At 37.9% G+C, this 23,623-nt stretch overlaps 1 protein-coding gene across 1 annotated transcript in view; it reads left to right on the top strand.

The window, feature by feature from the left end:
- The window catches only part of LOC122797789 (myelin regulatory factor-like), a 617,672-nt gene that overhangs the window by 453,005 nt on the left and 141,044 nt on the right, over positions 1-23,623 (top strand). Inside the window, exons 9-10 of the mRNA XM_044066309.1 lie at positions 13,084-13,156; positions 19,942-20,030. Of these exons, the coding sequence (XP_043922244.1) occupies positions 13,084-13,156; positions 19,942-20,030 (162 nt within the window). The remainder of the gene's footprint in view (positions 1-13,083; positions 13,157-19,941; positions 20,031-23,623) is intronic.

Below are 23,623 nucleotides of genomic sequence, written 5' to 3'. Positions count from 1 at the left end.
TTATATTGTCAGGGCAGGATTCTCTATTACCCTGGGGTCAGTAGCTTTTGCTTTCTTGACCTGTAGTTTGTAACTGGTTCTTAATGAAAAGTATTGTCAATATACAATGAGATTTGGAATAGTATTTTGTTTATGGCTTTTAGTTTTGTGTTGAATATTTGAAGGATTATTGGTAGACCTGTTTCGCAAAGCAGAATGCCCAGTCTGTTTTATATAGTTCCTCCCATAACTGATTTTCTTTTGATTCTGAAAACAACTCTTTGTTTTACCTTGCTTTATGGTTCAGTTTTAGTGCAATGAAAGAGATGGTGTCTGACATATTGTTGTCACTGATTTCATTATGGAGGGTAGAGATATTTTGAGAATTTGGTTGGAAAGTCTGTTAGCAAGAGATCCAGAAGTGTAAGTTTGATACATGGTAAGGTGTTATATCATCTGTAATTAACTTAGAAAGCCCATTAAGGAACTGGTATGGTAGTATTTGAGATTATCTGTGATCAAACTCATCTGAGTTAAGGTCTCCCATTATATAAATTTTGTTTTCTGGGGCTAGTTGCTTGACACCTTTCATAATTTCTTCCATTTTCATAATGCTAGCTGATTGGGGTATGTACACTACAGTGATGTAGAGTTTGGTTATGTAACTTATTTGTAGCAGGACTGTATCATCCATTTTGAGTTACCTTGTCCAGTTAAAATGATTTTAAAATTGCAACTTGAAAGGGGAAGGTAATCTTTGTCCGTGAGGCGTTTCTTGTTCAATAGTATTTACTAAATGTGCTACTGTTTCTGTTTAGGGTAAGGGTATTTATTTTTGAGGCAGTGGAATTGCATTTCTGTGTGCTCTTAAAGTTTTTCAGGCAGTATTTTTTACTATATGCTGTTTTATTTTTTAATGGAATGAGAAGAGATAAATCTAGTTTGAGATTAGTGAGAAGAGTTAAATATAGTTTGTTGCTGGAAGAAGTGGAAGGGGGTTATAATATTGGATGAGTATTTGTTTGAGGTGGCAATCCCCACAGCAGGAAGAAGTAATGCTTTGCTCAGGTTTTTGGGCAATATTTCAGATGCAAGAAACTAAGGCTAGTGCACCATAGGTGGTTTACCCTAGAAAATGAACCTAATGACATGGGTGTGTGTGTATGAATGGGGGTGGTCTAGTAATTATGGCAAAGCAGTCTGGAACAGGGATTCCTCAACCCAATAATTCCTCCAGAGATTATTAGAGGAGAGGCTGTCTCCTTCTGTTATGTATGTGGATAGCCAGCTTATGGCAGCAGTATTTTGGAGCCGGAGAAATAATCATTCAATGGGATAACTGCAGCTGCATCCCAGCAGGAGCCATGGTTAGCTAATCAGCTGCAACAGTCTTAACTAAACTGCATTCTGTCAGTTGCCTCCAAATCAGAGTTCTCTAGTTATTTATTTATTTATTTTTTTTAGGAAATGTTGTAAGAAAGCTTGTTAAAACTATTATTTAAAGAAGTAATCTGAAAGGAAATCTCAGCCTCTTTTAGTCTGAAGTAGTAAAACGTACTATCTTACCCTTTGCATTATGCCTGAATATGTCTGATTTTAAGTAAAGATAGGTATTCCTTGCAATAGTTGTCTGTATGAAGGAAAAGTACTAATTTGCTGTGCTTAATTATGGCAAAATCCAAATAACCAAAGCTGTGTGTTATGGGGCTGTCCTGTACATGGCTGGGAGTTCATCGTTGTCTTTTGCTTCTCCTTGGGGTTGGTGGTGTTTAGTAGCCCTAGTACCTCACAGAATAAATAGCAACACATGCCAGTGTTAACAATTTGTCCTATAATATAGAACCATTTTATTACAGTACCAATGTGTATCCTTCTGTATCAATAGCTATTCAAACTGCACAACAGAAATTGTGCTGTGAGGTATATTAGTATTTGTGTCATGTCAGGTGACAGGAAACGTAGCTCTTTTGATTGGTCTGCCTAAATTCCTTTAATTACAGAGAGGAGTAGCAAACATGGCTTCCTAACAGAGATTAAGTATAGCAGTTTGAATACTTGCTGTTTCTATACTAAGCCAATGTAAAGGCTCTCCAGACATCTAGATAGTATTTTAATACTATTGCAGACTTTTAAATAATTGTTTATATCCCAAAACAGACAGTAGCAACCATTCCAAAGGTGTGAACTCAGAGTGTCTTGTCCCATAACATGAAGACTGAATTGCAAAAATCCAAACATATATATATATGGATCCCTTGAATTTTGTTGAACATTCTTTTGTTTGACAAATGCAGGGATTGCATTTAATGTTGATAGCATGGATAGGCAAGTGGTCCAAATGGTGATGGTATGTTTCATCCAGACAGATGAACAAGGTTGGAAAGGGTTAGATTGTTTGTGCATGCAGTAGTGAGAAAGGGTTAGGTAAGAGGATCGGGGAGGGCTAAATGTTGTATGTTTGTGTGTGACTCTGTGTATTTTAGGGTTAGGGTAAGGGTTAGGTAAGGGGATAGATGTTATATTTTTACTGTGTGTTTGTGCAAGTGTGTGTGACTGAGTGTGCAGTGTGTGGTGGCAGTGTTGTGGAAAGGTTTGTATTAAGGTAAGGTGCAGGGAGAGGATTGGGAAAAGGGGTAGCATTAGGGTTAGGGTTAGAACCCACTACCAAGGTGCTGGTGGGGGGCACAGTACATGTCACAGCAACTAGGTTTAGGGTGTGGCATCAACAGTGACAATCATTTAGAACCAATGTTTACACTGTCGGGTAACTAGCCCTACTGCATTGTTCTTCCATACTACACACACACACACACACACACACACACACACACACACACACACACACACACACACACACACACACACACACACACACACTAAGTCCGAGATTGTCATTTCTTGGAACATTCCCTTTTCTACCCCCTTCAAAAAAGAAGTTTACAGGAGAAAAATGATGTTGTACATTAGCTGTTGTCCTGCATTTTTGGTCTTTTCCTTCTGCGTATCGGGAGTTGTCTCTGTGAATCCTGATATTTCAATAGGGAGACCAGACAATGCAGCTTTCAGGATTTCACAAAACCTGTCATCAAACAGGCATATCCTAGTCCCTGATTCATGCTGCCTCATCAATGAACAGCTGTAAGTCTCCTGAAAAATTAAATAAAAATCACTTAATATCACTTTCAGCAATCAAAATAGTATTTTTTCAGGATGAAAGCCCCCTGCTGCAGTCCCCATATGGATATAGAAACTTACATCCATTTCATTTTATAAATACTAGCTCCATCTTCACACATTAGGGAATAGGTCTTACCAGCCCCTAAATTCATTAAAATATAAGTGCCTTATCACTACTTTGTCAAGAATGTCATATTCGTAAAAATTAGCATTTAATTATGTAGTCAGTCATTTAGCCCTTTTTTCTATTTGTTTTTTTAGCCCAGTACTTTGCTTTCCCTTCTAATATTCAATTAATTTAACTGGTTATTCACCCAATGCTCTTCTTTACCACCCTTAATTCTCATGATCTTTACCATTTATTTCTACAACCTTACTTATATCAGACTGTCATCCTACCCTTCCATTTGCCAACAAAAATTTTGATTTTACATACATACATACACACACACACATGCATATATATATATATATATATATATATATATATATATATATGTATATGTATATATAGGTGCAGATAGATATCTATGGCTCTTGACCAATTCCACCTGATTTTCTTTAATAAGATACAGTTCTGCATCCTTACTTTGTGTACCTCACATAAATCCCGTATCTTTATTAATATATGTATTCTTCATTTGCTCACTATACATTTCTGCATATATTTTAGGTGTCCATTCTATAGCTGTTTTAGTTTAAATACCTTTATGTAGAAAATTTGGAAAAGGGGGTTGATGGTGATGATCACGATGTTAAAATCAATATTTAATAAACAAATTAGTCTCCATTTACCTATTCATAGTTTCATAGGTTCATAGGTAGGTATTAGGCTATTGGCCCTAGGGCCTATATAAGCCCAGCCAAAGGTACCCTGGCTTTCACCACCCAAGAAAATTATTTTTCCTGTGCCAATGTCGAGCAGAGCCACAGAAGTGATCCCCGGGGTGAGTTTCCTATCTCCCATCCAATCATCAAGATTTTTCTTGAACAGTGCTAATGAGGAGCTTTGTTTGATATAGATAGTTTGTTCCAGAGTATGGGAAGACTCTGGGACAGGAATCTATCCCTCCAGCATGTTCTGTTTATTGTGGTGACAAGGTTTAGGTCCCTAGAGCGTGTAGCTCGTAGGGATTGGGATTTCTTTAAGTGGAGCATGTCTAAAAGCTCTGGGTTTGACATAGCTTTGTGTGTTAGGCAGAGATTGCCTCTGAGTAGGCGATATGCAATGGAGTAAAGCTGCAGTTTTTTTAGATGGTCTGCATAGGGCATCTCTTTGAGGCTGGTAATCCTCTTTGTGAGGTATTTCTGTGGCCTTTCTAGTTGTTGTAGATGTCTTGTGAGGTACATACCAAAAGGGGCATTGTACTCTATAATGGGTCTAATGAGTGACGAGTAGAGGGGAACAATGACCTCATTTTTCCTGGATGAGAAACCTTTTGTGATGAGGTGTGCCACATAGAAGGATTTCCTGACTACTGTGGCGATGTGATTATCAAAGGTCACCTGGGCTACAGCTTAGACTATATGCTTGGTATCTCCTTTTTAATAAATTTATTCACTCCTTCCTTCTTGCCCTGCTTCCACTTCCATCATGCACTCATCATGTATATGTAGATTTTGTACAACAACTTAACCAGACAAGGGCATTTACTGTTTTTTTTTTAATAATTTCACAAGTACCCGCCCTTCCGCCAGACTTTCTCTACTTCCATCATTACCTCCCATCTCTTTTTCTCACCACCTTTTGCAAAATTAAATTATCCTGTCTTCACTTATGTTGTTGCATCCTTCACCAAATGTTTCCTACCCACCACATAACTCTTGTAATTATTCCCATAGTAAATGTTTTCAAGTTTTAGATCTTTCAAATGGGCATATAATTAGCCTTCCTTTCTAAATGCATGCATATTTAATTATTTTACAGATTAAAATATTTCTCATTATATGGTCTGATCCTTTATTTTATTCTCCTTTTTTCCACTTTATCCATGCTTAAAAATGAACAAATCAGAATTTATATTCCTATATTTTTCTTTTCTGGCACAAAATACAAGATATTCATAAACTCTTTAGCATATCTTCTGTATTTTTAAACTCTAATTAAGCCTCCTTGAATATAAATCAAAATTAGTAATGCTAGTACTGTACTAAAATCTAATTTGTTCTCTGAAGTTTACAATTCTCTAACAAATAAACATTCTAATAATTGTTTCCAGTTTAATTTACACACCCATATATATATTAATCATAACAGAAGAAGATATGCATGTTTCCATTAATATATCTGTTTTCATCTTTTACTTGTGTACTAAATTCTTAAATATGAAAAATAATCAATTTGTCATGATTCCTTGTAAAGAAATTCATCTTTCAATTCTACCTTTCTTCAATTCGTGTTTTCCGTAGTACTTCAGTACACCTTTTTCATTTCTGAAATCCCTTCCTAGAACTACAGTCAATTTAGTATGCAAACTATTCCAAAAAGAAAGAAAGTTATATACTTACCATGAAGATAAATCTGTAAGATGTCTGTCTTCAGTAAACTGTAAGGAAGTCTGACGCAGATATTAGGATGGTGGTATTGAGCTGAGAATGTAAATGAATAAGATTGCTCATCACCTAGAAATTCTTAAGATGGCTGTCTGTTCCCTTGCTCCCATAATGCTGCTTAGCCCATATCTCTTTGTTCCTTCTGGCATACTGGTCCATTATCCTGGACACAGGCAAAGCAGGTAACCCTTATAAGGAGAGCAGGTCAAAAAAACTAAGGTGAGGCAGTGCCTGGTGCATGCCAGGAGGGCATGACAGAGGACTAGCAGAATGCCCCAGACCCCAGTTGGGGTAGGGGCGATATATTACTGAAGATATTAATACTTCCTACATATCATTTTTATATCCGATAAGAAGCAGCCCATCTTTGGTTGTCTCTTAAGATGGAGTCTCCATCTATATACCTTCTTGAGTCCATCTACGCAAACAGTCCTTTGACTACAAAAGTCTCAAAGAATGATCATGCTCTGTATGGAATAATTAAAGTTTAGTGAGTATTATCCAGAGAGAAATTTCTGAAAAACATGACTTCTTTGGCCATTGCTCTCAAAGACTCAACCTTCAGTGTAGTAGGAAGTCACAGCCCATCAAAATAGCATAATTTATTAAAGCGTCTGAAATCCAGCATGACAAAATGGATTTTGAAATGTGCAGACCTTTCCTGTGTACAGTAAATGATATGTGGTGCTGCTGGTTTTGTACAAGTGTACAGCCTCAGTATGCTGGACATCCAGGCAGTTTAACATGTATTCTGCTTTACTCTGATATTTAGGGAAAACATGGGTAAATTAATGGGTTGATTTAAAATGGCATTGGTTGCCATTTTGCCAAAAGGATGGGTTTGTTCAAAGTGTTATTCGGTCCTTATGAAAGACCTAATAAGAGGAGTTAACTGACAGAGCCTGTAACACTGAGAACCTTCTAACTGATGTTATAGTGTTACAGCTACAAGAAACAGCATTTTCCTAGATAGACAACTGAGATAAATAGACAAAGCTGTCTGAAGGGGGGTTTCATTAGTGCTCCTAGAATAAAGTGCATGTCCCAGGATTGCAGAAGTCTCTCAGGGGGGGGGGGGTGTTAATTTGAAGGTTCCCTCTATGAAGCTTTAACAGCATTGATGACTACCCAGGAAGGTAGGTGGTGACCCTGATGGATGTTGGAGATTGGCACAAGGTGCACCTTAATGGAGTAACTAAGTACTTTTTCAGAGTTCTACTAAATGTCTGAAAACCTGTTCAGTGAATACCTGCTGGGGGTGTACACCTTCCTGGCCACACAGTTGACAAAACATTTCCACTTTTTTGTAAGTTTTCCTTGTCAACATTTTTTGGGGGAAAAGTCAATAATTCCCTGACCTTGTTGGTGAAATTGTAATTGTTGACCACAATTAAAAAGTACAGCTGTGTAAAATCTTACCATAGCAGTAGATGTTCTCTTCTTCAGTGTTGCAGTATTCTAAACATAAGGGATCTCCTGCCAAGAACAGCCCAACATCTGGCAAGTATACCAGTATATGACATCCTCTGGAATTTATATACATTGTGCTCCCCTCACAAGCAGTAAGCCCTGAAGGCGATGTATGGACATACATACCATAGGAGTGAAAAGCCCCAACAGGAACAGATTATCCCTAGGGAACTGGAGGAGCTTGTGCTTCCAGGAGGAGGAAAAAGACAAGAAAAGAGTCCCTTGTGAGGAAGACAAGAAGAACAGAGCAGAGCAGAAGGGGAAGGAGGGAGGCAGTAAATACTGTAACGGTGAAGAGAAGGACATCTACTGTTATGGTAAGATTTTGCACAACTGTACTATGTCCTTCCATATCCCTGCTGTAGTATTCTTTACATGTGGGAGAGTACAAAAGCTCAGGAGGAAACTTGGAAGGAGAAAGGCACATAGCCCTCTAGAAACCCGCACAGGATAGCTCTGGCAAAGCCAGCTCTCGCTCTGAATACAATATCCTACTTGTAATATTTAATGAAGGTATGGGCAGAAGTCCAAGTAGCAGAAAAAAAACAACAAAATAGCCAATGGTGCCAAGAAGTATAAACATTTTAATAAAAATCCTTAGCACCTCGGCCAATAGGCCTTCCAAGAGTGATTTTATTAGACATACAAACCAGCTAAAATAATCATGAGGAAATACAATTAACAAACAAACAATTATCCAATGACAAATTTCCAAGTACACTCTTTATTGAACCCAAAAGGCTCTAAAGTGACATACTTTAAGATAAACAATGTTTCCTTCCTTAAAAGTTTTTCCTTTAAGCTAGTACACTCACCCATACACACCTCATCTTTTTCCAACACACAGCCTTTAAGAAATTCGGGATTAGCGTGATGAAAATATAAAAAATGACCCCCTAGAGGGCTGTCCAATTTCTTATTTCTTATATCCCTAACATGTTCCTGAAAACGTACGTTAAAACTCCTAGTAGTTTCCCCAATATAGTACAAATCACAAGCACATTTCAAGACATAAACAACTCCTGCCATATTGCATGTATATTCACTATTAGCCATAAACCTGTTGCCATTAATATTTGGAAATAACTTGACCAGATGTTTACAAATAGAGCATTTGCCACAAGGCGTAGTTCCTTTAGTGACTATAACATTTTTACTCATACTTTTACTCATGATGGCAGAAAATGATTATGAATAACCATATCAGACAAATTTCTAGCCCTTCTATAAGAAATATTCACACAGCTAGAAAACATCTCCATCAGATCTCTGTCTCGTAGCAACATAGGCCAAAATTGTCTGACCTTCTTAACTACTAAATCAGTAATTACATTAAAGGTGGTCACAAAATAAATTTCAGTCTTATTTTTTCTGGTATTATTTTTCAAATTCTGTGAATAAAAAGTCCTATACCTAGACATATTAGTAGCAATTGTTTCCCTACTATTCAAAACATTACACAACTCAGTATTACTCTGGTAGATATTTTAATTATCCTGCTCATATCTTATTCTCATAATTTTTTTTGTTTAGCTTGTGCCACAATCCCTCTGTCATACCCTCTGTTGATGAACATTTGTTCAGCCCCCAATATTTCCCTATCAAATACGTGATCAGTCCCACACACAGAAATTAAGTGGTGGGGATGGCATCTCATCCCATATAAGAACTGGTTTCTATGATGACATTTTTTGTGAATACCAGTCTCCAAACCATTAAGTTGGAAATCCAAAAAACTTACCTGATAACCCAGCTGTACTCCATCAAACTGGCGCCCCATATGATTAACTTGCAAATATTTAACAAAAAGCTGGACATCTCTACTGGTCCCATTACACAAAAAAATTAAATTATCTATTAATCTAAAGTAAACAATTACCCTACATTTATAGAACAAATGAGGATAAATATATTCTTCCTCAAATTTAGCTATCACCAAGTTCGCATACATGGGGGCAAAGTCCAAGTAGCAGCCTCAAGAATGGAATTGGTGACAAGTGTTTTGAAAAAGGCACCAGAGGAAGCAACAGCTCTGGCAGAATGAACCTTTCAGAGGCAGAAAGACATTTATCATGAAAGCAGTAACAAAAAGAAATGGCCTTGGAAATCAAGGAAGAAATGGTTTGTTTAGCAACTGCCAAACCCAAAAACCTGGGATGAAAGGAAATAAAAAGTTGCTCAGATTAATGAATGGCCTTTGACTTATGCAAATAATATCTGAGATGCCTATGCAAATCCAAGGTGTAAAGGACCTTCTCACTAGCAGACTGAGGAGAAGAAAAAAAAGGAGAACAAATTAATAGATTGATTAAGAGACAACTCACTGACCATTTTGGGCATAAAGGAAGGATTAGTACAAAAAGATACCCTGTCCCTATGAAAACTAAGAAAGGAGGACCAGCAGTAAGAGCCTGGAGGTCAGATACTGAAGGTGCAGGCTCAAAAGGAGCCCGAGTCAAATTTTTCAAAAACAACATTAAGGGCACAGGAAGACAGAATAAGCTTCTTGGGAGGTCTGATATGAAGGATGCCTTGAAGAAATTGCTTGACCTCAAACCTAGAGGCCAGAGGAGGAGTCAGAGGCAGACAAACAGAAATAGCTGAGAGGTGAGCTTTAACTGAGGAATATGCTAACGCAAATAAGAGAGAACCAAAGGAACTCCCATCGAAAAGTGATCCTGGTCACAAGACAGAACATCTCTTCCACTTGGACAAATATGATTACCTGGTAGTGGGTTTCCTGGCCTCCTGCAAAACCTTAAGCACATCCTCAGAAAAGAGGTGCCTGACAGGAATCAAAACACTGTCACCCACAGCATCAGTTGAAGGGTGGACAAGTGAGAATGTATAAGAGACCTCTCGTCTTGTGTGAGAGGGTCCATCCACTGAGGTAACTTAGGGTGATTGCCCCTTGACCAAGTGAAGAAGAAGGTGGAACCAATTCTGCGTGGGACAAAATGGAGTCACCACCAAGATTTTGGAGGAATATTGCTTGATCTTGTGCAGGACCCTCAGAATCAGGGGAAGTGGAGGGAAGGCATAGAGAAATATCCCTACCAAGGAAAAGATAGGGCATCCACCTGGGGGGCTTGGGACTCTGGAACAGAAAACAGGATGTCGTCTGTTCAGAGAGGAGGCAAAAAGATCTACTTGTGGAATACCCCATCGATGGACAATGTCCAGAAACACATATTTGTGAAGCATCCATTAATAAGAGTCCGCCACTTTAATTTGCTCTGAAGGAGTGTAGACAGCCTGGAAAGTCCCTTGATACTGGACAGCTAGATCCCATCTCCCTGATGTTGATGCAATCTGACCTCTGATGAGGAGGCCAGAGACCCTGGACCTTGAGGAAACTGAAGGAAACTCCTCACCTGAGATGGGACTGAAGGTTGGAAAGGAAACTCTGGGATGAGAGAAAGCTGATGAATCCACCACTGAAGTTCAAGTTTTGAGATATGGAAGGAAGGGAACTAGGAAATCCATTGGATGGCAGTGCGGAAACCACACTGACTTGAGGAACCACTATAGTTTTCTTATATGGAGCCAGGCTAGAGGCAACATAAGAGTGGTGGAAGGCATGAATCCTGGATCCCTGAGACAATCTCTGGCTATTACTGAAGCCAGAGGAAGAAGAGATTGAAAAAAGAGTGATCAGAGAGAAAGCCTTGGGTGGAAACAGGGATATGAGCATGGGAATGGTCTGGACCCTGCAATTGAGAAAAACATGGTCCTGAGAAGGAGCCAGGACTGATTTCTGAAAATTTATCATAAACCCCGGGCTTTGTAACAGACAAACAGTAAAGTGGAGGTACTGAAACAGAACCTCTCAGGGTTGAATCTTGGATGAGCAGGTAACATCTGAACCCCTGTCATCCTGCAGAAGGTAATGATAGCAATGAGGCATTTGGTAAATACCCTTGGGGTAATAGAGAGGCCAAAAGGCAAAGCAGAAAACTGAAAATGCATGGAAGAAACAGAGAAATGTAAAAACTTCCTGAAAAGGAGGGGACCTTTAGAAAGGCTTTGAGCTACAAAAGGTCCAAAATGGGTCTTCAGATGCCTTTCTTCATGGGAACCAGGAGCATATTGGAATAAAAACCTTTCACTTCCTGGTTAGGGAGCATAACTTGAATGGTGCCCTGAGCCAGAAGGGCGCAAAGCAGCTCTGGAAAGAAAGGAAGCTGTTCTTCAGGAAATTGAGGGATGCCCAGAAATGGAGGAAGGGATTTACATACCATTAAATATCCATGTCAGTTGATGAACAAAACCCAAGTGGCTTGAGCGACCTTTAACCATTTGAGAAGGGACAGGGAAAGGACAAATGGTTAAAGGAACCTGGCCTAGGGAAAGGGGAAGCAAACTGACAGAACCTGGTTTGTCTTGAAAAGGAGTCTTCTGAGAAGTAGGAGTTTGAGTAGACTTGGCTGGGGGTATATGCCTAGAATCATTTTTACCCTTAGGTGGAGGGTTGGACTGTCTGTGAACAAAGGCAGATTTGGATATGTTTCAGGCGAAACAAAAATATGGTTCAGTTCCTGCAAAGCCTTGCCTTTATGCTAGAGAGACTTAAAGAAGCTTAGCAGCAGCAAAGCCCAAAAGGCTCTTATTGCCAAGAGAGGCATCCAACAATTTAACTTTAATATCATCAGGTAAAGGACAAAGACAAAGCCAAGAATAGTGCTCAGAACAGAACCAAATGCAACAGCCCTAGAATAGGCATCGGCTGCATCATAGCTACACTTAATAGAGTGATAAATCACTTGAGATGAAGAACCCAATAAGGTAAGGTCCGAGACCTTCTCTTCTGAATCAGGAAGGTCAGAAATTGCCTTCATAGGTTGTTACTAGGGAAACGATCACTAGGGCCCTTACAAGTCTAGCCACGTGGCCCAAACCATTTTGGTCCCAAGTATCATACGGGTGGGGGGCATGTTACTAGGCAGGTAGGTAAGGATTTGTGGTTGAGGTTAGAATAATACTTTTCTTATTGGCTAGCATACTGGAGTAGGTGCATGCAGCTTATTTATTCCATTCTAAACCAAAGTCTCCTAAACAGGCTTGACAACAGAAGTTCAACAAAGTGGTGAGAGGAATTAACCCTTGACCTGACCAGTTCTCTTATCCCACTGGAATGTCCTGATAATTAAAACACCAGAAATGACTTTGGGTAGAGATTTAAAGGTGGTGTTACTGCTTATGGCACCTTTAGCCCTGTTCACCTTTGGGTCCCTTCACGGGCTGTATTTTTGCATGCTGGGATGAAATACAAATAGGGGTAGTAAAACTTAACTACAGTGCTGTGAGGAGAATGGCATTTGAGAATATTTTGGTTATGGTGTTCTGTAAAGTTTATCAGATGATACTAATCTAAACACACAAACATTTTCCAGTAGAAGGGTAGATAAATGCTGTTGTGTGTCTAGTATTTCACACTTTTCAGAGTGCTATCTCCTTTGCTAAGAGATACATAGTCATTTTGGTAGCATGCCGTACAATAGATTCTACACAGTAGGGAGAGTCCTATTTCCAAGTACTACTTTAAACACTTGCAGGTTGAATATAGGAGCAGCCAATAATTGTACTTTTACAAATTAACTGGCAAATGTATTCATTTTCCACATCAGATCATGTATTACAGTCATTACTATGCTAATTACATTAAGTAGTACACCATAGCATTACACATTTCAAATACTTAGCCATCTAAAATAAGTAATTAGAGTAGTCTGTGTGTCACACCACATTACAATAAAGCATAGTTATCACATTATTATAATGTTGTGTCTTGAAAACAATTTTATGATGAAAGGTTTATAATTGGTATATGTCGTTATATGTAATAAATAGTCCATCCAGTAGGAATTGAACAGTAAAGTAAATATTCTGATTGTCTATTTTTAGTCAAACTGGAAGTCAGTTCAGCAGAGCTGGAAGTGTACCTCATAAAAAGAGACCTCCAAAACTGGGCAACAAGGTGAGATTCTCAATAAAGAAAACATTGACATACTTGCAACTGAAATGCAGAATGATTTTTTTAAATTAATCTTTTACTTACCTAGATTAGAAGGATAATTAATATGTATATTATTTACACATAGTGTGTAAGAAGGCAGTCAAGTGTAAAACAGTAGGTTTTAAATATAAACTAGTAAACAAAAAGCGATGCTGAATTGTGTGTATACTGTGGGTTTACACTTGTATGATAAGATTCTACTAACTGCATGATTTTCAAGGCCCGTATTATATCACTTTGTTCACCATCATTTGCCCAAGTGTGATAAAACACATTAGTTCACTTCAGAGATACTGAAGTAACTAGTTATCTGTGTTTGAATCAATGTTCGGTGTAATACCCTACATTTGGATCAGTGCTTGGTGTAATACCTCTACTACTGCAGATGAGGAACAAGGAGATTCCCTCCGCTTACATGCACTTGTTAGATATCAGATTGCATGCATCACAGTCACGTGGGTTTGCTGCTTGTTCTATATAAGAGCAATGTACTGTTAGTTAAAATGTATATTGCATTGTGCTACCTGTGTTTTCAGGTTCCAAGAGAAAGACAGACATAGGTTTTTATGTATGTTGATACTTTCTCTTTTTCCAACCCTTGGAAACCTTGGAATAAAAACGCAAAATAAGGAGAGTATGGGGAACAGAAGGTGCTTATCTAGCCCCCCCCCCAAAAAAAAAAAAACTTTAATTGATTTGTATTATGCGCAGTGCCTATCCATAAACTACAGGCTCAAGTACCTTTGTGTCAGGAATTCTATACCCGAGCTGTCAGTTTTGGGAGTTGCTGCTGGGGAAGTGTGATTTGAAGTATGTAGTATCTAGCAGACATTTCATGTTTGCTTGTTTTTCAGATTCAGATTTAAGTGGTTAAAACCTAAGCATCAATTTCTTTAAGAAAATCTAAGGACAGATAATATTACCACAATGTCTAAGTAAGTAAGCAGTAAGAATAAAGCAGTAAAACAGTAACATAATGAAGGCTGATGTTGCAGTTGTAGGGGAATCAAACATGGCATGTCTTTAGGGATCATTTAAAGTCAGTAAATGTAAGGGATGTCCTCACCCCCCCCCCAATAAGAGGTGCCAAAGCTTTAGTCTTTGAAAACCAAAAGACCCCCTTGCTAGATAAATGAAGCTGACCTCTTGGAATTTCCAACAGCCCCTTAGTAAATGAACATAAGGTGTCAAATAGGCCCCATACTAACCAATGATATAAGTTACAAGTCTGCCAAATGTGAAATTCAAGGGTACTGCCCAGTGTAGCCTGCAGACACATTATATATTACACCTTGTACATTACAGACCACCTGGAAGCTCTTGGAGTGGAACCCCTTAAAGTTAGTATACCATTGCTCTTATTCCTCGTGTGGGTCCTTTATTGTAATGTGAGTACAGTCTGTGTCCCCCAGTGCCTCAAGAAAACAAGCTGCATCAGAAAATGCTTACATTGTTTTTTCTCTCTTTTGGGGTATGCAGAAATCCCATATGCTCTCCCACAAGCTTTAGCATGGCATTGAGAAACTGGTGGGGTATCCTTAAGGCAGATAAAGAGGATATACTCCACAATGTCCCTTGTTGGTCTCTTAAAGATCCTTGTGGCTAAAATTTTCAAAGCCACACTTACCTCAGTGTCCACAGGTATGGATAATCTGTGTATCTCCAGGGTCTGCATATAAGGATGACACATCTCATCCAGGTCATGTATGGTGCCTCTATCCATATAGTAGCAGTCCACTATTTCTGTGTTATGCAGGGCATGTTATGTTTTGTGCAGATGGATGACTCAGGACCAAAGAGGGCACTGGCAAGCAACATCGTAACAAACAGCAGTGAACACAGACACTTTTGTATAGACATTGACTTATGCAATGTCTACTCCATGCATGTTTTTGCAATGTGTGTCTCATAATGCCAAGATTTTGCTGTGGTCAACAGCCCTGGTGGTAATTTATCTCCATTCAGAATGTATCTATATATCTATCCATATCTATGTGGATCTACTTAAATTAGTCGAATACTACTTTTGTCGACATACATAATGTGGAATCAAGTTGATCCCACATTATGCATGTTGACATACTAACATGCATGGCCAAGAATTAATCTTGGTGCATGCAGAAATTAAAAAAAAATAAAGAAAGCATAGCTTTTGGGGGGCAAGCACCCCTACACCCCCACACTCCCTGCTAATTATATAGTGTAACTCTGAGATTGTGCAACCCCTAGGCGAAAAGGGTATATTCCCCCCTTGAGTTTCTTATTATAGTCAATATAGCTTAACTTCATGCTGTCAAAGTACAATATCCTGAAGCACATTTTACTGCGTTAAGTTTACTAAAGTAGTAACTATTTGCTGTAATGGGCAGGGACCATGGTGTTATGATCTAGACCACTGGTAGTAATTTATTTATGATGGTACCAGCTCTAAATCCACACTACTGGAGACAAATATTATATTATATTATTAAGAGCATGTAATAAATGTGTACTGCTGCCATAAGTGATAGTTAACACCTGCCACACCCAATAAGCTTTACACTGTACAGCTACAGATCAGAGTTATAATTACTGGCTCCCCATAATTTCTCTTACCTTAGCACAGAAAGCAGTGCCTTACACTGTAGCCTTTCCAACCATAGCAAAATCTTACCAATATTATATTGCATATCAGCACTTACAATATTTTCAAAGGCGGTTAATTATATCCTTCCAGCATCATCTTTAATGAGCTGCCACACTGAAAACTGTTTTCGCTAATTCATGAGACTCAGAAAAGAGCCATAGTCTTCTTAGAGAGTGACTGCCTTGGTTAATTTTTCTGAAGACTGCAATTCATAGAAGACAGCTTCAGACATATGACCCATCAAACATATTTTAGGTATTAAGTGAACCTGCCCCTGGATTTCTTTGCTTGTCCTCAGACTGTCAGGTTCATTATTATCTTATGTGTACCATGATGTTATTGTGCAAAATTGGAGTCAGTGTCTCATTTTCACCTTCCCTCCTTTAGGAGGCACTCCTAAACATCATGTAGAATAAGGTTCAGATGGTGTAGGTAGCTTCATTTTGACTGAGGTAACCATTTTTTTTTCATTTTTCACCAAGAAACATGGGAATGCATCTTTTTTAATCATCAGTAGGAGAATGTTTCCATCCAGCACAAAGTTCTCATCTAATTTTGTCATCTCAGTGACTCAGTGAATAGCACTCCCATCTTTGGTGCAGAATACTATGGGTTCTACTCCCACACCAGGTAGTTGGATTAATTTTCCAATAATGAGAGTGTTACACTCATGAGTGTGGCACCTTCTGGATGAGCTGTTAAACTAATTTGCCTGATTTTGTGGTAGCACAGGTGGCTGTAAAAGATCTCATGACATCTATTGAAAAGAGTAAGGGAAGGTCCCTGGTGCCCTGGCCAAATTTTCCCTAGGCAGTATAAATACCACCTTGGGCCTCCCATAAAAATAAGCTGTTGATGTAGTGGGACTATGCTGGTCAACAAAGTGTAAATAGAGAGATAGATAGATAGATAGATAGATAGATAGATAGATAGATAGATAGATAGATAGATAGATAGATAAATAGATAGATAATACAAATCGTTAAGCTCTCCTTTGAAATTATTAAAATTTTTACAGTAAGCCAGATAACCATTAAAAGGTCCTATTTATCCAAATGAAGGAGGGTCTATAATTGGTGCCAGGTTAAGGGTTCTTCTTCAGTGCAAGCATGACTTACATTCATCTTAGACTAATTATTCCAGCTTTGTATTAGGAAGATAACTTAGTCTTTATTAAAGGTTCTTCGTCTTTACCTACTTATTTACCTTGGGATTTATCCATCTTTTATTTCCCTGTGGTGAAACTGTTCTTGAAGATAATCTTATATCTGAAACATTCAGTTAAGAATTTGACTCCTTATTACAGTTAAAGTTTTGGAAGTACTTTCAAAACACATATTAGAATCATCTGATTTTGTCAATTTGCGGTTTCTGATTTTGTATTAGTGCTAGAGAGCAGAGCCATCTCTAGGTCTTCTGGCACCCTTTGTATTTTCCCAGCTTGGATCTTCCTTCAACCCAAACATAAGGACCAGTAAAGACTTCTATAATTTCAACAAGTTGCTTGCTACAACTAAAATAATCTGTAACAAGCACCTTGCTACACATACTATCACACAATCCAGTTCTAACTGCAACTTCAAATGCAGGATCATTCATTTATGAAGCTGAAGTATCCTACTAATCACATCCCCTGACAGTTTGTGTCCAGTGCAGCCATAATCCTTTGACCTGCAGAAGTTACTGCCCTGCTATGGGCTATTACATCAGCTGAAACAGTAACCAAGCTGCAAGATTTTATGGCCTCTGAACCTAATTTCTTGATTCATAAAGCTACGGTCTCTGCTTCAGCTGATCCCTCTTTCATATTTAAGGTGATACTAGGTTATTACTGTAAATTGGAAGATTCACTGGCCTTACATCTGCTCTCACTCTCAGAATTCAGGAGTGGGTGAAGGAGGAGTCTGCATGTTATGAATCCTCAGTGGCAGTTATGGGTCAACATTCCCAGTACAAAATCATTTAAAAATCTTATCATCTCATCAGCACTTTGTTTCTTTTGCTCTGCATATCCTGGAAACACTAACAGCTAATGAAATAATAACGAACTGGCTTTCAAGTTGCATGGTGTTCTGCTGGGTCTAAGACTATTCACTGAAAGCACATTTCACTGAAAGTCAAATGATTGTGCACAAATCACTGAAAGCACAATTCACTGAAAACTCAATTCATTGAAACACATTTCACTGAAAGTTATATATGGCCTTTTCCCCACTGTAGTGTGACCCTAGAGTTAGAATATATAGTAAGGGAGGGTGTGGGGTACCGCCCCCCACATTGGAGGGGTGTAGCCCTCCACATAGTTTGGATATATATTAAGTTTAGAAAAGAGTAATTTATTGAAATTACAAGTATCCATGTGTATAGTTCAAAATATTTAAAATAGGTGGGGCGCTACACCCCCCCACACACACCCTTACTATATATTCTAACTCCGGGGTCGCACTACAGTGGGGAAAATGCCATATATAACTTTCAGTGAAATGTGTTTCAGTGGAATGTGCTTTCAGTGAATTGTCCTAGACCCGGTCTGCTGTGACTACTAAAAATTATTTTATAAGTGATCCTTTATTCTGTTATTCTGCTAGGCTGCTGCTGCTTCAACATATTTCTTACAAGAATTTCAGCCCTGGTTTTTAATGATGTCATCAGTTGATCATCTATTCACACTTTCTATAAACATCATAAAGGAAAATACCTACCCATATTCTACAAGAGCTTTTGTTTCTGCGTTTCTTTGTTGGCAAAAGGTTCTTCTTCTCTTTTTGTGTTCATAGCTTAGATAACTTAGGATTTTGCCCACATATAATGTGTATTAAAATCCTGAAAGCAGAGAAAATGAGTAAAGTTATAATTATGTGAGGTACTAATCATAAGAGTATGGAGAGGATTTCCTTTAATGTAGCAGTATCTCATGTCCTCAAGCCACCATTTTGGCTTCTTCATTTAATGTAACTGCTTTTCTGTTTTCTGTTTGTGGTCTGCTGTTGTATGATTGTAGGAGAGTCCACTGTGTTAGTGTTGAAGTGATATACAACTTCTTGGCCTCTCCTAGGAGGAGGCGTGGAGTAATATTTTCTGCTTTAAGCTGCAGGAGGCTAGCTGTAGCTTAGCTGTTGTTGCTGTTGTCTGCCCATTGGAAACCTCTGAAGGTGCCCAGCTATTCAAGTTGTCTGTTAATAAAGTTATGCTTATTTGCAAAACCCTGAAAAGGATGGTAGTTCCCTTTGTCTTCCCAAAGCTTTTTAGGTTTCATTTAAACAATTTTAAGAGTCATACCACTGACCCAAAGTTAGGCTGAAGGTGTCCACTGTGTATGTGCTCCTATTGTCAGTGTACCAATGATTTTTAGCTTTGGACTTTCAAATTCAACTTCTCTTACCCATGTTGTCTGCTTCATACTTTAGTGCTTCCAGATGTAAACACTTAGTGTAAATGTAGTTGGCTCTTATTATACCATACACTTTCAGATTCAGACCCAGTGTAGAGACTGTCAGCCAGCTGATGCAACCCCGGTGTAAAAACTGCAGAAGAGACTTACAGGAACTTAACTGTCTTACTGCTAAGTCAATTCCTCACACAATTGTAGTAGCAAGTTCTGAAATGAGTGTTTATGCAGACATTATGTAGCAATTTTTACTTTTTAGGGGGTAATCAATAAAATGGAAGGGTTTTGTTAAAACTGAGTTATTGAAGATAAAATCAGAATTATTTTGGAAGTTGCCACTACAGTAGACTCTCAGTTAACTGGCACCCATGGGGATTGGTAGATGCCAGATAAGTGTAGTTTATGGTTGCTTGCGAGTTACTATTAAAAACAGGCCTGACTAATACTGTACCCTATTCTGTGTTTGGTTTGACATGTTCTCAGGTTTGGGAGAGAGGGAATTTATTCCTGTTTTCCTTTTTAAAAGACTTAAAATGTAAAGTATGTTTCTGCAGGGAGAAAACAGAAAGTGTAACACATGGAAATTGTACTGTATTTCTTCAATTTTTTTTGTTTGTTTGTTTGAGAGTGCCGGTTGCTTGAGTTCCAGTTAACCGAGTTTACTGTATAATGTGCTTGAGTACTTGCCAGGTGATATTTCACATTTCTTCTTTATATTATTATCCTCTACAGGTCCCCACAGTGTCAACAGATCCTAACTGTTTCAACCAGAAGTTTCTACAGGGCACCATAATTGCTCTGGTTGTCATCATGGCTCTCAGGTAAGGAAAATGGACTGTGAGCCGGTCAGTGGGTGATCTATGTGAACATGTGAGCAAAAGTAGAATACATATTTATAAGCATATCGTTTCACTGGGTTCATAGTCTTCTCTCCTGAGGACAGCTGACAGATTCATTGCTTTCCTTAAAGCATTACATAAGTGTTTTGTTTCCATTAATGTTATCAGGTGCAGTTCTCACACACGTAAAATATTCAAACTTGAACTGTAACACTTAAAACACGTTAAGTTCTATTGTCTTTGTAAGGTTGTGGCTGTTAACTGGTAAATCGTCTAAATTGGAAATGATTTGACTTGCATTCCTCAGACAATTGTATTTTCTTATCTTTAGATTTTTTTTCCATAACTGACTGTGCAGAATTGACCATATCAATGCTTTTGTTTTACTGCTATCATTTCAACAACAACTGGCCTTGCCCTACCTGAAAAGAGCCTGAGGGCAGTTATTGGCAAGGCATAAATTGCATCTGGTCGAATAGCCTTGCATTTCCAATAATTCCTATGATTCCTATATAATGCCCATGTCTGTTTGACACTCACAACTTTATTTTGTACATTGTTTCTACAGTCTGTGGAAAATGCATTTTGGAATACTAGCATAAAGTGCAGTTTTCATTATTCTTAATTATATACCACAATTTCAAGCAGTTATCAGTTCATTTGAAAAACATGACTACTTTGTATAAATGCGTTTGTTTGGCTTTATGAAATTTAATAGACACTTACATAACATTTATATTGTTTTTTGTTGTATTTAATCCCTGAAATATTTTTCATCAGAGGACTAAACATAGATGGAATGCACCAACACTGATTGAAATACGACAGGTTTGAATAAGAATGTTAAAAGGACTGAAAAATAAAGCTAAGCCCAATCCTTTTCCTAGACAGACTCATTTGTGACTGCTGCTTCTTTGAGGGGGTGGTGGTAGTAAAATTCACTAAACACCTGCACCCACGTTGTTTGATGCTTCACCTCCTTGCACCCCCCCCCCTTAAGCATATATTGAGAATTTGCCTTCTTTACTGTGTATGAGTATGATTATCGAGTCACATCAAGCTGCCAGTTCACAACTCATTAAGTTACAGCATCATGTCAAAGTGGCACTACAGAGAGGTTTTATGACTTTGAATAGACTACCTGCAAAATGTTAATCAAAAATAAATGTTTCCAGTACTGGATTAACACTGAGGTTATACAGTTTGTGTGATGTCAACATTTGGGAGTTTTGACTAAAGTTATATCTTGTATTTAGGTAATAGTATAAGACAACTCCGTAGTCTTGCCCATCATCGTAAAATACTTCTGAATTGCATCTGACTATGAAATAAATCAAATCCAATTGATTACTTTTTTCCAAATATCCTTATGACTAATCCTTAATCCATCAAATATCATAACATAGGATGTCTAAGGGGAGGGCACATTTAAGACTATTATATTTTTTGTTATAGTATATTTCCTTTATACCATATTTTATTTGCTTATTTAATGAACAAATTAGTTTTACTAGGCCAATTGCCTTTTTTCAATGGAAACCCAATTATGTTCTCTTAGGACATAACAATTCAAAATGTATTGTTAATTCTGCCTAATTAGCTCTTTAGGTTTGTCCACTGTCATAATAGATGTGTCAAGAAATTTACATGTAATTGTTTATATAAGTTTTCTTTTGTCACAGGAGACAAATCATTGTTTTCCATTATAGCCACTCCTTATACAGTGTTATAGAAGCTATTGATACCTATAGTCTTAAAGTTGAAGTATATAATAAAACAAGAAAACACTGAGCCACGCCAGAAGCAGTCCCTTTGTAGTTTAATTATAAGATAAAAACATAAACCCTCCACATAGAGTACGTTTTCCTAAACACACTTCCTCAGATGCAAAACACAAGTATATAAATCCCAGGTCTTTTTATACTTGAATAAACCAATCAAGTATTGTGTTCCCCTTTTACATCATCACCTTTTACGTCCTTTGTCAAAATAAATAACCAAAATACAAAATACAAATACATCTATTTAAAGTGAAAAGTGCACTAAAAATACATTAAAAATATTAATTAAAACTTCAAACAGTATTGTTTTCCACTATAGCATTATTGTTCACTTGTTTCCAAGAAAATGTTTTTAAATATATGTATAAATCCTCTTAAGCACAGAAAAGTAAAAACAGCTTTTTAAAGATTTTCCTGCAGCACAGTCTATTATTTCTTAATAAATAGCACCATCTTGTGGCTAAACCAATCATAACACACTATTTGAAAATTAAAAATAAGAATGAGAAAACTATTATTATACCATGACCCCCCATTAATATTCCAAAACGTGCACGCTGATTGGCCAGCGTGCACGTTGTAAATTGACTTATACTAATGGAAAAAGGTCCGGTCGCCCGGACTTTTTCCATTAGTATAAGTCTCTTTTAAAACACTGTCTCGCTATGTTAAAAGAGTTTAACATAGCGACACAGGTTTAAAAAAAGCAACGGAGATCTCCGTTGCTTTTTAAAGCTGTCTCGCTATGTTAAACTCCTTTAACATAGCGACACAGTATGTAAAAAGCAACGGAGATCTTGCTTTCTCCGTTGCTTTTTAAACCTGTCTCGCTATGTTAAATGGGTTTAACATAGCGAGACAGCTTTAAAATAAGCAACGGAGATCTCCGTTGCTTATTTTAAAGCTGTCTCGCTATGTTAAAACCATTTAACATAGCGGGACAGGTTTTAAAAGAGGAAAGCAAGATCTCCGTTGCTTTTTACTGTTTTGCTATGTTAAATGGGTTTAACATAGCGAGACAGCTTTAAAATAAGTAACGGACATCTCTGTTGCTTATTTTAAAGCTGTCTCGCTATGTTAAACCCATTTAATATAGCAAAACAGTAAAAAGCAATGGAGATCTTGCTTTCTCCATTGCTTTTGGCCAGAGTTCTGATGTACTGCGTAGGCATGCGCAGTACATCAGAACTGCCGCGGATACCAGACAGCTGCGGAAGGGCAGCAAAGAGGCATTATACAATGCCATTATTTAAGAAAAGTAATTATTTATTTTCTTAAATAATGTCATAGTATAATAGCAATAACCCACTTCTGGGTGTGGGTAATGCGGGATTTACCCACGGTTGTCTTTGTTTGGTCCCTCGGGCTTTGCCCTCGGGACCAAACCACGCCAACCGTGGATAAATCCCCCATTACCCACACCCAGGCGTGGGTTATTGCTATAATACTTTCAGACTACCTTGTTCATTCTTCAAAATAATAATACAGAATTGAGAATTATTTCCAGTAGGGATAAAGTGTAAACACCAAGTTTAAGCATCAAAAATAAAAGAACATCAAAAGTGGGAGTCTGCACAAATTGTTCATAGTCTAGCTGACCTCAACTTTAAAACAGGTGCCAGGGAACATTGTCATTTAAGCTAGGGAGTCTGTTATCTTCCATAATAATTTGCCAATAAAGTTCAAGACATTCTATGCATGTCTCCCATCATCCACCTCTAATATCCATAGGGACTACCTTCAAAACAAGGAATAACTACTTTGCATCAGGGCACTCTAAACTGTGCCTATATA

Source organism: Protopterus annectens, chromosome 3.part1 (assembly GCF_019279795.1).
Source record: "Protopterus annectens isolate FY-2018-M chromosome 3.part1, PAN1.0, whole genome shotgun sequence".
Lineage (NCBI taxonomy): Eukaryota > Metazoa > Chordata > Ceratodontiformes > Protopteridae > Protopterus > Protopterus annectens.
Note: the sequence above shows the minus strand (reverse complement) of the source record. Positions and strands in the feature narration are given on the sequence as shown.